General features: G+C 47.1%; 1 protein-coding gene across 3 annotated transcripts in view; it reads left to right on the top strand.

Moving 5' to 3' along the window:
• The first annotated feature begins 9112 nt into the window (after nt 1–9112).
• The window catches only part of TTC7A (tetratricopeptide repeat domain 7A), a 140966-nt gene continuing 132734 nt past the window's right edge, over nt 9113–17344 (top strand). The window contains exon 1 of one of the 3 annotated variants that reach the window (XM_036873052.1): nt 9113–9599. In XM_036873052.1, coding sequence (XP_036728947.1) covers nt 9416–9599 — 184 coding nt within the window. In that variant the 5' untranslated portion in view covers nt 9113–9415. The remainder of the gene's footprint in view (nt 9600–17344) is intronic. The other 2 variants (XM_036873050.1, XM_036873051.1) reach the window with 2 other exon arrangements.

Raw genomic sequence — 17344 nt, 5'->3', positions numbered from 1 at the left:
AAAAAAAGGAAAATACAACCAATGTCAGAGACAGAATGGCCCCAAAGATGTTCACATCCTTATCCTCAAAACCTGTGAATATCATCTTACATGGCAAAAGGGACTTCGTAGATGTGATTAAATTAAGGGCCATGAGCTGGGCAGATTATCTTGTAATATCCCTGTGGGCCCAATGTAATCACAGGAGTCCTTATAAGAGGAAGGCAGGAGGATCAGAGTCTGAGAGATGTGACCATGGAAGCACAGATTGGAGTGATGAGCTTTGAAGATGGAGGAAGGGGTCACCAGCCATGGAATGCAGCTGGCCTCTAGAAGCTGCTAAAGATAAGGAAACATGTTCTCCCCTTGAACCTCCAGAAGTGCAGCTCTAAGCCAACACCTTGATTTAGCCCCTAAGACCCACTCTGGCCTTCTGACCCCAAGAATTGTAAGATAACAAATGTGCTAGTTTTAAGCCACTATGTGTTTGGTAATTTGTTAAAGAAGCAATAGGAAGCTAATACTAGATTGATCTTATTCTAGAAATGCAAGGATGGTTTAACATTTGCAAATCAAAGTATTTCACCATATTAATAAATTTAAAGGAGAAAAATTATGACTATCTCAAAAAATGTAAAAAAAAGTATTTGTAAAAATCAACTTCAATCATAATTTTTTAAAAAATTCTTTTAACTAGGAATAGAAGGAACTTCCTAAATCTAATAAAGGATATCAGAAAGCAATGGAGTAATTACCATAAAAGCTAGCAGTTACCTTTACGAGGTCTGGGGTTGTGTTTGGGAAGGGATATAAAGGGGGACTTCTAGCAAGCTGGTAAAACTCTATTTCTTGACTCTAGTTGGTGGTAAACAAGAGTTTGCTTTAGTCTAGCACAGGGAATATAGTCAATATTTTATTATAACTTTAAATAGAGCATAATTATAAAAATATTGAATCACTATGTAGTATACCTGAAACTAACAATAATATTGTAAATCAACTATACTTCAATTTTTAAAAAAGGTGCTTTATAATAATTATGTTTTAGGTACTTTCCTTTAATTGTGTTATTTTTCACAATAAAAAACGTTTTTAAACAGATAGAAAAGAAAGATTTGAAAAGCAGATAGAGCAAAGCTGTTGTTTAAGGCCTAAAAGTGCTATAATCACTGAAGGGCAGACACTCAGGTTGGCCTTAGGAGTGGTGGGGCTTAAAATCAGACCAGCTAAGGTGAGCTGAAAAGGCTCTGGTTGCTGGTGGGTGAGGCTGGCTTCTCTCCCCAGAATGGCAGTAACTGGGCAGGGAACCAGTACTGACCAAGGCTAGGAGGAAGGATGGGCCCCCATTCTTGGGAGGGTACCACTGCAGCAGTCCTGCAAGATGCCACAAAAGCCACCAAAGAGAAGCAGGTGTCACCTGGGAGCCCAGGGAACAGAACAGACAGGCTGATGGGAGGGAGTTTCGTGCATGGAGGGAGGTGCTAGTATCTCAATCATGAAGTGGGTGGGTGGAGATAAGGAGACACTCCAGAGCTCTCATCTCCCAGGCCTAGGAAAACTTTTAATGTTCTAGGATTCTAAAATTAACATAACTGGGGGGAAGGGAATTGGATAAAGGTAGTCAAAAAGTACAAGTTTCCAGTTATAAGATTAATAAGTACTAGGGATGTAATGTATAATATGATAAATATAATTAACACTGCTGTATGCTATATATGAAAGTTAAGAGAGTAAATCCTAAGAGTTCTCATGAGGAAAGAAGTATTTTGTTTTCTTTTTCTTTTATTTTGTATCTCTGTGAGATGATGGATTTCATTAAACTTTGCTGTATGTAAGTCAAATCATTATGCTGTACACTTTAACTTATACAGAGCTGTACGTCACTTATATCTCAATAAAACTGGAAGGAACAAATAAAATAAAAAACATAACAAATAATTACTAATTATGCACAAGCACAAAGAATTCATGGTTTTGAAACTTGCCTTTGTTCGGCCTTTTTCCTTATCTAGTGATCACCCCCAGCTTTTCTGGCAGCTGTCAAAGGGAAAAACTGACCATACAAGCCAGCCCCTGGCAAAATTCATGTCAACATTCTAGGAGGGCTGGTTGGGCTAGCCAGTCCACAGCACTGATGATTAAGACATGAGTTACATCATGGGCCAGAAATGCTATGAGCCAATAATCATGGTAATAAGTAAAAGTTGGTTTCTGTATATAAGGATTTGGGCTATGACTACAGAAGACTGGGAAGGCAGTTGTCATTCTGCTCTACATCACATACCCTGATGACCTGGTGGATGAAGGGACTGTTGACTGTGAACTAAAGGTTTAATTCATATTCAAAGTTAGTATTTAGGGTTCCTGTTGGGAACCCCAAATGGCAAATACAATAGTGTGAAAGAAGAGGCTGGCGAGAACATCTGAAGAGGTGGGAGAACATCTCTTCATCAGGCGCTCTCTCCCTCTGGATGGCCTAACGATTCATGGCCACTGTGATAACCAGTATAAATAGGAGTGATTTCATGGGGGCAAGGGGATGTTGGAATAATCATATATAATACATCTTTGAGTCAGTGCATAGGAAGAACCAAACATCCTGACAGCTTACTGTTGACACTGACATGACTTCTCTATTGCAGGAAACTCTTGCCCGGGATAATAAAAGTTGTAACTATCATTTTTTGCAGAAATTTCAAGAAGAAAAACATTTAAATGAACTTTGCGACTTTTCAATATTTTGCATCCAACCACTCTCTAAGACTCTGAAATCCTTGCCTCAAAACCCTCCCCTTGCCCTAATAATCCTCAACTATTGTATCATGATTCTTGTCCAGTCCCTAATCAAGCCCCCTCACTGGAAGAGCTGCCTTCAAATAGACCCCAACACTTCCTAAATATCCTGACTTTGCCTCCCCATTTTAGATGGTACTCTGGCTCTGCAGAGTAGTTAGTGTTCTCCCTTCCTGTGATGAGAACTCAGCTTTACATTATCACAAAGTTGTTTTGAGGGTATTTTCAGGGAGCAACCATTCAATTATTGAGGCCCACCAAGATCCAATGGAGACCCCCTTCACCACTGCAGCACAAGACCCCTGATTCAGAAACAGTGTCCCCTCTGAGGCCTTCGATCCCCTCAGGGGTCTTTCAGGCTTCACTAGTGAGGGATGTAAGGCTTGTCCTGGGCCCAAGTTCCAATTTCTTATTTTAAGTCTCCTTTTTATTGAGCTCCCCAAATACTGAATCTATTTTGTCTCCTAGCAATAAGGAACCCTTTTCAGGAATCCTTTGATTACCTGACCATATTTGAAAATCTTTTCTCCTTGGTGCATATTCGCCTTATCACTAACCAGGCAACTATTTGTCTATGTCCGTCCTGGTCATTTATTGTTGTGCATATATTAGAATAAAGTTTATGGAGAAGAGGACAGGTGTGGGTCCCAATAAGTCCGTCCCTAAGCCAGCCCAGGGAAAAATTTTGTCTCAGGCCACTGATCAACACCTTATGAGAACTTTCCTCAGACTAGTTTTGTCTGTGAGAGTTTGGATCAGCAGAGATCTCTCCACACCCTTCATCTGCTGAGAACTGTAAGTTCAACAGAGTTGCCATTGGGTAAGGTCTAGCTGTGAGGTTGGGGGTCCCCGAGCCACAGGATACACAAGCAACTCTCCACTGACATTCCCAGTCTTAGTGTAAACCTCAGTGCATGCCTTCCTTGGACCCAACTTCTGCATCTTACCTGTATTGATGCTATTGCCCAAATTTGTGTACTTATCTTTCTAAATAGCATAATTTCACTAAGGATAATTCAGAATTACAGTGGCCACTATAAGAACTTTTGATACGAACAAAGTTATTCACTTGAGAAGTGCCTTTGAAGGAAAAGGGAACATAATTGCAAACATCCAATGGTCTTTGTTTTTTTATTAGCATGAGGAAGCATCCAAAAGAAATTGGATTCCAAAATTCCCTCCTTAACAGATTCCTTGGCCAAAGCAAAAGAAAAATATGAACAACTTAAAACTATCTGTCTTTTAGATCTCCCACAAATCACAACTCAAACACACTATTCCTCTTCCTCTATCCTACATTCTTCCATCTACTGCTGCCCCATCTCTCCCTCTGACCCCCTCTCCTTCCCTCCTAGCCGGCCAGGTACCCCAAGCCTCACTTAACCTCTTTAAGGGAAACCTCCTTCAGCATAGAGAAAAACTCTTATGATGAATTTTAAGCTCTGGTTCCATTCTCAGCTGAAAGCCATTGCCTAAGACTCTCCAAGGCCTAGATAAGATAGAACATTGCAGAGGAATTTAGAAGAGTTTGAGGGACATGTAATCCAGAGTGGCCAGATATACACCAATTAGTGCATATGTTGCAAAAAGTTCGATGAAAAAGTCAGAATGGGAAGACCTCCAATGATGACTTAAAAGACCTTGAATTGTATAGGAAGCTGAAGGGACTTAGAAACACTGCAGATGTTGGTCAAGGATTTTTGGAGGCTATCCTCTGCCTTTCCTGTGAAATTAGTGTTCTGATTCAGTTCTTCAAGCCAAAAAAAGAGAAGCCTGATGGAGACTTTAGGGATAGGTTCTTTAATACGTTGCGACAGCATTCAGTAGTAAATCTTGAAGCAGAGGTGACCCTGGCTCTCCCTCTTATCTTTTTGTGAATGGCCTGAAAGCAGAAATAGGGGATTTAATATGCAAGCAAAAAGTAGGGTGGGAAATAGGCCCATGGCCAGACCTCCAAAACCTTGAAAGAGCTCTATTTTAAAAGAGCTCTAGAACTAAGAAACTAAAGGGAAAAGAAAGAAGTTATCAATGAAGGTGTTCAATTTCCCATTCTACCTGCAAACCCACAAGGAAACATTTCTCTAAAAATTAAAAGACAGTCTTACAATTTTGATTGATATGGTCACAATAATATCAGTCTTAAACCTGAGCACTATTATACAGATCTTCCTCAACTTATAATGAGGTTACATCCCGATAAACCCATCGTAAGTTGAAAATATCCTAAGTCAAAAATGCATTTAGTAAACCTAACCTACCATCATAGCTTAGTCTTGCCACCCTTAAATGTGCTCAGAACTTACATTAATTAGCCTGCGATTGGGCAAAATCATCCAACACAAAGCCTATTTTATAATAAAGTATTGAATATCTCTTGTAATGTATTGACTACTGTACTGAAAGTGAAAAACAGAATGGTTGTGTGGGTACAGAATGGTTATGAGTGTATTGGTTGTTTCCCCTTGTGATCACGTGGCTGACTGGAAGCTGCCCTGCCCAGCATCATGAGAGAGGATCTTACCGCACTTTGCTAGCCTGGGGAAAAAGACCAAAATTCAAAATTCGAAGGGTGGTTTCCACCAAACTGGTATCACTTTCCTACCATCTTAAAGTTGGAAGAAATCAAACCATCATAAGTCAGGGACCCTCTGTACAACCCTTTCCTTGGAGTCAACAAACTACTTGGTCAGGCATCTATCTAATAATCCTAATTATCTAAAACCACACTGTCCCTAGGCCCCGGCACTTAACCATCAGCCCTGTACTTTTAACCAAGGAATGTTCTTTTCTCCTTTGTGACACTACACTCATTAACTTAATAGCAAGGGATTTACTGTGTGAATGGAATTGCCACATTAAATGCTCTCCTGACGGCCTCTTCCCTCCAGTCCCTGAGGACCTCCCTGTTCATAATGGGGTCCTGGCTAATTTGGATATTGATTTGCCAGTTCTTTTGTGTGTAAATCAAACATAGATTGAAGCTCTCTTGTGGGCAGACAATTCCACTGACATTCTACTAGAACTAAACCCATCAAGGTTCAGACTGATGCACCTAAACCTCTACCCAAGCTTGCACAATAGCCTTTAAAACAAGGCACTAAGGAAGGAATAAAACTAAAATCAAAAGCCATAAAGAGAAAGGAGTCTTCATACCTCATCCTAGTCCTTGTAATACTCCTATCCTCCCAGTCAAAAGCCCAGTGGCGGGAATACAGATTCACTTAGGTCCCTGGGGCCATAAATAAGTCACTCTCCACTTCCCTTTAGAACCAAACTCAAATACTGTTTTATACTCAAGGCCTAAGGAGACTGACCGCGTGTTCTACAATTGTAGAACTCTGTTGTGCTTTCTTTGGTGTCTCTTTAAATCAAAAGTTAATACCTGTCTTCTCCAAGGAAAATCAACAACATACTTGGACTGGTATGCCTCAGCTTCTGAGATGCCCTCCTACTTTTCACCAGTCCTCAACCAGGACCTCCAGAGCTTTAAATTGCCCTGTGACCCTATTCTTAGCCAATATGTGGATAATCTTTCTTGTTCCAAAGATGAGGCAAGCTCTAAGGCTGATTCATCTCTCTGCTTCCTCTTTTAGCTCAGGGAGGGCATATGGTTTCCAGAGAGAGGTTAACAATTTGTCAAAGGAAAGTGCACGACCTAAGACAAGATTTATTCCATGGAGGCAAATCTCTTAATCCAGAGAACCAGCTGTGCAAAAGGTACCCGGCCAACTAAGAGACAATTATGAGGATTCCTGAGTCTTACTGGCGACTGCAGGCTGTGTGTTCCCAAGTTTTCTGAAACTCCCATACCATTATTTGACTTGCCCAAGTCTCTGGTAACCAAACCTTTTCTCTGAGAACAAACATGAACTTGTTTTTTGTGAGTTCAAATGAGGTGTTCAATACCCTCCTACTTTGGGCCAAACTAAACATCATAAGCCTTTCAACCTATAAGTAAATCAGAGATCTCACTAAGCCCTTAACTTCATGAGAATAAAGACTAATAGCTTAGCCTCTCTTGCGATCCAATGGCAAGAGCTTCCCACTTTGTTGAGGGGCAGCAGCTAAACAAGTAGTCTCCTATTGGCTTGGCTTTAGAGTCTCCTTTAAACCAGATGGTCCCTCGTGCTGTACCATCTTTGTTGCTCCCTGAAAATACACACTTCTCATTAAGTTGATTTACCTCCTGCGAACTTCCTTCCTTTCTCTGAGATGCTACAAAGATTGTCAAGGTAGTGCTCTCCCTCACTCTGGTAAGCAATGAACTCAGCTTCACTTGATCAGCAAGTTATTTCGGTAGCATTTTTGAGCTGGCAAATGACAGTGGTCTTTATCAGAATGTGTCCTAAACTTTCATCTGAGAAATCCCAGATTATTAAAAAATAAAAACAACCACCACACTTTCTATTTGTCATTGATTTTGGCAAATATTACTGATTGGATCATGGTTGTTCTTTGTTCTTGTTCCTACAGCCTCTTACTCCCCTGAAAGATGTTGGTCACTAATGGGCTGGGGTCCTGTCTCTGCTGGAAAAGAGCCGTGAAGGGGTCCAGCATGTGTTCTGTGGTGCTGAGGGGCAGTTTGTCATAAGCTTTCACCATGATGCTGTGTTCCTCCTTCCCATGCCCCATGCCCACACAAATATTGATGCACCCGCGGAAGAAACAGGCAGCAATACCCCTTCAGTTAGTTCCCTGGAGTCCAGCAAACTGGGGGAGGGGTTGGCTAAGGATTGGAGAGAAAAGAGGGAGGAGAGGAGTTTTCCTTATTTTGTCAGGATTCCTCTTATCAGCTCTGCTTTTCTTTGCCTGCCCTAGGGCTGACTCTGGGGAATGCCAGATTGGGGCAAATCGCAGGGTGTCCTCAGGCCACCCTCAACCCAAAGGACACGCACACCTCTCTCCAAGTGAAATCTGGTTCTGGTGACCAGCAAGGGCAGGCAAAGGGTAACAGAAAGCCGGCTAGAGCAGCTGACAGAAGTAGGTGACAAGGAGTTTGCGTAAACTGAGTAAACTGCCAAAGCTGTCCCCACTTTCCTTCATCTATCTCCTGGTCTCTAGGAGCTCAGGACAGACCCCAGAGCAGCGGCCAAGGTGAGGAAGTGTGCCCCCCAAACAAGGAATGGAGCAGCATTTGAAACCTAGAGAAAAGGATATCCACGGCGGGGGGGGCGGGGGGGTAGGGGGGAGTTGGGGGCGACAAGGGGGGGCGGGGGCGGGGTAGGAAGGCTGCCTTCAACAGATAACCCCTTGTGGCTGCAGAGGCAAAGGGCCCAGGAGCCTGAGCTCCACTTGACAAAAACTTCCCACGGTTACAGTTGTCTAGAAGCACGAAGCAGTGAGTCTCCTGATACTTAAAAGCCTGCTCTAACTCTTCCGTATTCTGGAATCTTCGGTGTGTGCCATGCACTATGTCACTTAAATAGTTTTGTCGCTTTGGTCTCGCTGTGATTTCTTGAGTGATGGCCTCCATCCCCACATGGGACTGTACGCTGGGGTCGCCCCAGGCGGGGCCACCATAACCAGTGTCAGGCAGAGGGTGTCGTCCGCCTCTGCCCCCGAGGCCGCGCTGTAATCCTTTGAACTTCTTAGTCCCCACAGCACCGGGCTAAGTCCTAGAGCTCGGTACAGCTTTGATCACAGTCTTCAGACACCAGAATTAAGAAATATGTAAATACCAAGTTGGAGAAACAGCTTAAAAAGTTTAAGAAATCCAGAGCAACAGGATTCCGCAGAGGACAGGCCTGCCAGTTGGGGTGAGGGGAGACAGGTTGGAAAGAGGAACTCCGCTCTGAAAAAACAACGTTCAAGTCTCTCGCAGTGGAGGCGTCCCGAGAGTCGCTGTACTCCGAACCGGCGGGTTCTCCCGAGAGCCCCGCGGGTGGCGCGCAAGGCTCGCGCGGCCCAGCAGGGCGGGACCCGGGCGGCAGCCGGCGGCTCTCCAGGGAGGCTCGCTCTAGGAGTTGGGAGTGACCGGCCGGCCGGCCTCTCCCGGGATTTGTGACGTGCCGGACAGCGGTGGTGACGGGGCCACCACGTAAAGCCGGGTCGTCAGGGCGGGGGTCTCCCAGGCCAAGAGCCACGATGGGATGGGGAGGGGGTGGGGAGCGAGGCGCCCCCGAGCGCCGGGGCTCCGCGCAGCATTAAAGTGAGCGCCGAGTCGGCGGTGGCGGCGGCGGCGCGGGGCTTGCGCCTGTACGGCCGCGAGCACCCAGCACGCGCCTGGCTGCTGCAGCCGCGTTGGCGGCCCGCGCCCCCGAGGCCGCGCCACGCCCCCGCGGGGGTGGAGCCGCGGCCGGGGGCGGGTTCGCAGCTGGCGGCGCCCAGGCCTGGGGCGGGGGCTGTGGCAGCAGCTGCGGCGGCGGCGGCGGCGGCGCCAGGAGCTGCTGCAGCAGAGGCGGAGGCTGCTCCTGGACGCGTCCGGGCCGCTCAGCCGGAGCCCCAGCCCGGAGACGCCGGGCGGTGCGCTGGGTGCTGCGGCTGCTGCCCGCCGGCCGCCGCCCGGGCCCCCGCTGCCACCCGGGCCCCGGCCGCCGCTCGCGCCCGGGTCGACCCCGCCCGCGTGTGTGCCCCAGCCGGGACGCCGCCCCCGACCGAGTCTCCACTTCTCGGCCGCACCTCCCATGACAGCGCCCGCTCGAAGATGGCTGCGAAGGGCGCGCACGGCTCCCACCTGAAGATGGAGAGCGAGCTGGAGCGCTGCCGCGCCGAGGGCCACTGGGACCGCATGCTAGAGCTGGTCCGGCATATGCAGACGCTAGTCGTGCCCGGCGGCGGGGGCGGCCGGCGAGCCAGCCCGAACGCCGTGCTCACCTCTGTGGACTCCGGTGAGTGAGGGAAGGGGCCGGTTCACAAGCGCGGAGCGCGCGAAGGGCGCCTCCTCCAGGAAGTGGGCCCCGACTGCGTGGGGCCGGCGGTGGCTGCTTTCGGTATTACCCTTCCTACAGTGCTGGTCTTAGGAGCAACCAGGGTAGTAAGGAAGGTTCTTCTGCCCAAGGAGAAAACTCACATGCAGGGTGCTTTGGGGAAAAGAGAGAAACGGCTTTTGCTCTCTGCCCTTTCGGATCATGTGGGCTGCTCAGACTGCTGTGAAATGGTGGTTTCGGCACGCATCAGATTGGGGCTTAGGCCGGACTCTTGCGCCGCCCCTCCAACCCCCATTCCGGTTCTTAAACTCCGTCAGGTGAAGGCTGTGCCTGTCTCTCCTTGCCCTCCCCCTCTTTCCCCCAAGTCAAATTGACGGCGAAGCTCTGTGCACAGCCAGTATGGTTGGCGGCTTGACGAGCGCCAGGGTGGAGTGGTGGAGAAGTGGGAAAGAGGCCTGGTAAGCCTCAGTTTCTTCTTCTGAGTTCTGGCTCGGGACGCATCTAGCCCTGGCAGTCTGTGGCTTTAGCAGTAGGGCTGGTTTGGCTGGGCTGGCCTCTCGTGCTGGGGCGGGAAGGCACCCTGATGTGGCAGTGGGGGAACACCCCGCCCCAGTCTCCAACCTCAAACCTGTTCCTGGTGCCTTCAGCTCAGCCTGGAGAGCCCTCCCTGAGCCCTCTGTTTGTGCGCAGCCAACTTTAGAGCCTTTGTGGAAGGAGGCAGGGAGTAAATAAATACAGATATAAAGAGTTTTAAAGACTGCCCAGCCTGTGGAAGGCTCTGTGAGGAGACAGAATGATAACGATAATAGTAACGGTAATAGCTAACTCGCTCACTCACTGTGTGCCAGTGTACTAAGCACTGTAATCAACTCAGTTTCTCCCAACAACCCCATGAAGCAGGTACTCTTGTTTGCCACTTACAGATAAAGAAACTGAGGCACAGAGAACTTAAGTAACTTGATCATCCAGCCGATAAGTGGTGGAACCAGGATTTGAACCCAGGTTTCTGAGTACATCCTTTCAACCACTTGCACCATTACCTCCCCAAGAAGTATAACACAAAATCCCAGCTTGAAGAGTTGACAAAATGGATGGGAAGACAGAGGGGCGATCAGAGGGCAATTGTGTTAGATTATGGTGCTTAGAGGAAGAGGAGGTTTCAGGAAGCAGCAGAACTGGTACTGGCCTCTAACTGGTGTTGGGAAGGGCAGAGTATGTTTGCCCAATGAGGAGGAAGGATAGATGGACACTGAGGGGGCTAGGTGGCAGGAATGGACAGTCGGTTTGAGGCTTTGAGGTAGGTCTGAGCGTGGCAGTGAGGGGTAGTGGTCAGAGCTAAAGATTCATGTTTGGGAGAAACTGATGAGACCCCGCCTTCCAGGGAAGGACAGATAAATTTCAGGTTCCCCTCTGTCCCCCTGTGTGGGGTGATGTGGTGGGGTGGGGCTGGTGAGGGTGGAATGGAGGATGACCCATGCAGAGGGCACTGGGGCCTGGTCAAGGTGTGGGAATCTGGGTGAGGTTGGTAGCACCACAGAGAAGCATGCTGGGCCCAAGACAGGAACCGGGGCCGCCTAGAGTCTATCCAGGGCTTTACTTCCTAAGCTGTTCTTTAGAGGTCTCAAGGAGATTGAGTAATTAATTCCTTGGTATTCTAGGATAAAAGGGTTTTGGGAGCCAAAAAAGCTAAGTCATTAGACCTAACAGATTCAATGTTGTTAAACTGATCTTTTTTAACTGCAGGACTTCTCAGAGCCTTTAATATGCTCACCTGCGTTTGATGTTCAAGCCAAGGTTAGAGTATAAACACCACATTTCTCAAACTTACTTTGACCGTATTCTATGAAGGATTATTGGGAAGCACTGGTATGGCATAGTTTATAAATGGTATGGTATAGTTATAAAGTGCTTCTTCTATTTGAAAAAAACTTTTTTTGTAAACAGCCTTGTGGGGAGGGCAGGAATTATTGTCCCCATTTTAGACATCAAGGCCCAGAAAGGTCACATAATGAGTATGTGGCAGAGACTGTACCCAAACCGGAGTCCCTGACACCAAGTCTACTAGTGACAGAGGGAGGAGTGTGGAGCCTGGGTTGGCTTCACTGTGGGAACTGACCAGCACAAAGAGGGACGCTAAGGTCAGTGGGGTCTCTCCTGCCAATTTTGGGGTTTGGTCCTATGAGTGATTTTCTCCCATTGCTGTTTCCAGATACATTTATCCCAAAACGCACACATGCCTGCATGCACGTGCACACACAGACACACACAAGGAAGGAAAACAAATGACTCCCGAAGCCCAGGCTTAGGGCATGTTTTGGATTGTCTGCTATTTTGGTTCTCTCTCCACTGGGTTCCGTGATCACTGGAGGGATTAAGGGCCTGTGTTTTGAGGGGGTGTGGACACTGAGCCCCCTGCAGCCCAGGAGGGAGATTCTTAAAAGTCCCACCTGGTCTGTTAGACTCAATGACCAGAAGCTTCAACATAATTACGTAATTTGGGAGAGGTGAGGAAGGTGCTGAGGGAGGAGGATGAACCCCAGCTGAACCCTATTTTACAGACTGAGGCCCTGCTGTATCTGTGGGATTTCCCAAAGAAACGAAGAATAGCCCCCAGAACATGGGTTTCACTCCAGGGAGCAGGAGGGGAAGACCCAGCTGGAGGGGGGGACCTCTTTCTGGTCTGGTGGGAGTGAAGGATCAGGAGATGCTCCCACAGAAGGGGCCCCTACCCCCTTTTCCTGTCTGGGGAGGCTGCTCCCCACCACGTGCCCAGGGGGAAGGTGGTTACTACTGTTTGTACATTTTCTTTCAAACTCACATCCGGTTTAGATTTGGTCAGGATGGAGCAGGGGAACCCCAGAGGGTGGCTAGCTGTGATGGGTTTTGTTCATGTAAAAACAAAGAGCCCCATCCAAGTGGTTAAAAAAAAAAACCAAAAAAAACTTTATTAAGAAAAATTTCCAAAACGTCAAAAAAGTAGAGAGAAAAATGAATCCCATATACCCATCAACCAGTGTCAGTGATCACAAACTCATGAATAGTTTTGTTTGAGCTACACCCTGGGCCATTTCTCCCCCACGTTGCAATATTTCAGTATGTATTTATTAAACAAGAACTCTTTTGAAAAATAAAACTACCATATTTTTATTACAGCTCCCCCTCATCTAATTATTTAATTTTACAGTTTGTTTGCTAGAATCAGGATCCAGATAAGGCCACACATTGCATTTGGTTAATGGGTTGAATCTTTCTTTTATCCCCAACATTTTATTATGAAAATTTCAAACATACAAAAAGTTGAAAGAATTTTGCAGTAAACACCTGTATTCCCACCACCTAGATTCGAATATTCTTTTACTATACTTGCTTTAATCACATCTGCTACTCTCTCCATCCATCTGGAGTCTCTCCTAGTCTGTAGTCATCCCCTATCTTTTTTGTTTTTAATTAGTGATTTTTTTAAAAAGCTGGAGATTGTTCTGAGCATTTTTTTCAGTTGAAGTTAGTGGGAGTACGTTTGAGGCAGGTGGCCTGTCACTAGTTTTGCCCTCTTCCTCCTCTTGCCGCGGTTGGAAGGTCCCAGCCCTTTGCAGTCCTGCGAAGTGAGCAGCTGCAGAGACCACCGTGTCCCCATTTGACCCAGTAGGGAAGGGTCTGGTCTGAGCACCTGGCCTGCCAGCTGGAACCACCTTTCCTGACTGAATTGGCAGGTGGAAGAATGGGGAGCACCGCCCTGCAAATATGGGTTCCGGGGAGGAGGCCGGTATCCTTGAAGTGGGTCCCTGTGAACTGGCACGCGGCGAGAGGCCTGGAGAGGGGTGGGAGTGGAGAGGAAGCTAGCCGCCAGAGGCCTCCTAAACAAGGTGGGGAGACTGGGCGGGCCACTAAGTGGGGACTTCCTTTGGGCCTCTGCTAAGAGCAGAGAGCTGGGCTGGGCTGCCAGAATCAGGAGCCAGACTCCCAGAGTCTGTTGCACTGTCCGTGAGGAAGGCCTTCCTAATGCCCCAGCAAGGGAGAAGCTGGAACACTTTACCCAAACCAGGATAGGGAGTAGGTTTCGGACAATAAGATGATGAAGAGCAATCTGTTTTACCTTTGGAGAAGGATAGGAAAGCCTCAATCCACCTGGATTCTTATTTAACAACTGAAAACCTAGAACTTTTCATTCCAAACTACCCTTCAGTTCCATAGACTGACCAGTTGAGAAGAGTGGGATGGAAAATGTGGAGCAGGGAGGAGAGTTGGACAAGGAAGAAAAGAAAGTAAATTCCCGATATCTACTCGAGTGTCTGCTAAACGGAAAAACAGAGAGACTGAGTGGGGTGTGAAGAGGGGAGGGCAAAAAGGCTCTGGAGAAGGATCCCGAGTGTTAATCTACAAAACAGTCTGAAACTCACAAGTGTGTGACAGTGAGAACTACTCTTATTCCTGCCCTTGGAATTACGATTAGTTTTTAACCTACTGTTTACAGCTCTTAGACTGTTCTTCATTTCCAAACTGTCAGGAGCTCTGCTCTGCGTGGGATGTGGGGAAGAGAGACTGTTCTTTGGCTGTGTTATGTTATGTGGGTTGTGACCATAACAACATTGCATCTTTATTGTCATCTATAAAATGGGTATAATTTCTACCTTTCAGGGCTGTGCAGATTAAATGATACTATATAATAAAGTACCTGGTACTCAGTGGGCCATCAGCAAATACCAGCCCCCCTTTTTCAGTAAAAGGCACTTTTGAAGTTTAGAGCAGTGCTTCTCAAACGGTCTGTGGTGAAGGCTCAGTTTTATGTTCTGGTTTTATTTTTTTTAGATTCCCAATCTGTTGTGTTCTGATACTTTCTTAAAATACATAAACTGATACCTGCTCCCCCCACCACCAATTTTTTAGTATTTGATTCAACAATTATTCTGTCACATGGTTATCAACGTTTCTGAACATATACTCTAAATTTCTGCACTCACCCCGCGGGACTGGGTCACAAACACGCACAGACCCACCCCAGCCCACGGACCACACTTTGAGCAGCATGTGTTCAGAGGACATTTTGAGGAGAGGTGTGGGCCCTGGGGAGTATTTCAAGATTGAGGTTTGCCTAGAAGGAAGCTGGTTTCTCTTGGCATGAAAGGAAAGGAGCCAAGGAACCCTAGGGAGCTCTGGGCCGGGCAGTTGGGTGGCGGAGGCGGGACCCGGTGGCCGGAAGGCTGGGCTGCAGACTGGCACCCGCAGACCGCGGGGCGGGAGCTGTGCGCACCGCTGCACCTGACGGCAGAGGGGCGGGACCAGCCCGGGAGGCGGAGCCTGGGGAGGGATGAGGTTCCCTGGGAAGGAGCAGATTCATAACTCTACCTCAGGTTTTACAGATGCAAAACAGATAAGAAGGGGACAGCCAATTGCCAAGGGGCCCGCAGCTCAGGAATGCTGCTCAGGCACCCACTTCTAAGCAGCCCACTCCCCCTCCTGGCTGAGCTTTTGGAAACGTAGAAGATTCCTTCTATTCTTGGGTCGATTTAAATTTTACTTTTGACTAGGTAATATATTCACATGGGTCAACCTTCCAAAGGTACCCAAAAGTAACTAGTGAAAAGCCTCCCTCCATCTCTGCCCCCATCCCTGTAAGGCAGAAAAGTTAGCAGATGTTTGTGTTATCCTTTTATATTTTCATGCATAAACGCACAGTGGTCCACTGTGTGTGCTCTACTTTCTAATCAGTTTATCTTGAGGTTCATGTCATGACAGCCCATACAGAGCCTCCTCATTCCTTTATATGGTGGCATGGTGTCCCTTTTAATGGATATATCGTGCTTTATTTAATCAGCCTCTGTTGATGGACATAAAGTTTTCTCTGGTTTTCTGCTATTATAAACAACGCTGCAGGAATGACATTATATGTTGGTCGTTTTACACATGTTCGAGAACATCTTTAGGCATGGGATTGCTGAGTCAATGCGGATGTGCAAGAAATAATTTTGATCTATGTCGCCAAGTTGCCCTTTGTAGAGGTTCTACCAACTTCTGTCCCTCTAGTGATGGATGATAGTTTGAACCATCATTTTTGGCCATTTCCTCCTAATGTTACTTTTAGAAATCATGAGGTAGGTAGCAAAGGATGGGCTACTAGGCTGTGGCATCCTCAGAGGGAACATCTCCTGTGACTGTTCTCTGGGATCTGGGCTTCTGGGATGCTCTCTGTGGGGAATCTCCCTTATGAAGAGAGACAATTATTCAGGGACATGCAATTTTACACCTGTGGCTTTGAGTTGTGAGCAAACTGCAGTGGTCCTGAGAGTAAGGAGTGAGTGGCATTCTGAGTAGGTCTGAGAATGCCATCCTGGCAGCAGGAAGAGCACTAGAGGACGTGGGATCGAGCACATGTTCCTGGAAGCATTTTGTTTTTTTAATAAATTTATGTATTTTATTTTATTTTTGGCTGCATTTGGTCTTTGTTGCTGCACTGGCTTTCTCTAGTTGTGGCGAGCGGGGGCTACTCTTCGTTGTGGTGCGCGGGCTTCCCATCGCGGTGGCTTCTCTTGTTGCGGAGCATGGGCTCTAGGCATGCGGGCTTCAGTAGCTGTGGTGCACGGGCTTGGTAGTTGTGGCTCGTGGGTTCTAGAGCACAGGCTCAGTAGTTGTGGTGCACAGGCTTAGTTGCTCCGTGGCATGTGGGATCGTCCCAGACCAGGGCTTGAACCCATGTCCCCTGCATTGGTAAGCAGATTCTTAACCACTGTGCCACCAGGGAAGCCCCCCTGGAGGCATTTTGGATGGGCACAGAACTCCCTGAGCCTCGGGGCTTCCCCATGGGGGAGTGGAAAGGATCCCATTACTCAACAGCTATTTATTGGGTGCCTGTATTAAGTGGTCCTTGCTCTGTTCGAGGGGGACAGGCCAGGAGCCAGTCACCAAGCCCAGCCACCCAAGGCGGTCCTGAAACCACCCTCGACCTCAAACCCTGCACCCTGAGCACCTGGATCCCACCCCACTCAGGTCGCCCCTGCTGTAGGTAGCAGGGATACGGTGGCTCCAGGACTGCAGTTTTCAGTGCTGTGGGGGAGACAGCAAATTAAACCAAGCAGTGTGAAATCACTAGCCAAGGGGTGAGGTCTGTGGACGAGCTAACGTGTGCAGGAACTCCAGGAAGTGCCAAGGATTGCCGTGCTACACCAGTAAATCTGCTTCCGACCTTAACTCTCCTTGGTTGCTAGGTTATCCCTGGGTCATGCTAAACTACCTTAATAACAGAGAAAACCAATTCTGCTACATGGAAGATAGGAGCACCTGACAATGTGTTATTAAGCCACCTTGTATATTTTTCCTCTTCAGTTGTTTGGAGGGAATTCCTTCCTTGTGTAAGAACTTATCACCTTGGAGCATGGGTGTGACATTGTCCCTCATTTTTTTTTTTCCTTTTTTTAAATTTTATTTTATTTTATTTTGAATTTTATTTATTTTTTATACAGCAGGTTCTTATTAGTTATCCATTTTATACATATTAGTGTATACATGTCAATCCCAATCTCCCAATTCATCCCACCACAACCCCCCCCCCCCAACCCACCGCTTTCCTCCCTTGGTGTCCATACGTTTGTTTCTCTACATCTCTGTCTCTATTTCTGCCCTGCAAACTGGTTCATGTGTACCATTTTTCTAGATTCCACATATATGCGTTAATATACGATATCTGTTTTTCTCTTTCTGACTTACTTCACTCT

Source organism: Balaenoptera musculus, chromosome 13 (genome assembly GCF_009873245.2).
Source record: "Balaenoptera musculus isolate JJ_BM4_2016_0621 chromosome 13, mBalMus1.pri.v3, whole genome shotgun sequence".
NCBI lineage: Eukaryota > Metazoa > Chordata > Mammalia > Artiodactyla > Balaenopteridae > Balaenoptera > Balaenoptera musculus.
Note: the sequence above shows the minus strand (reverse complement) of the source record. Positions and strands in the feature narration are given on the sequence as shown.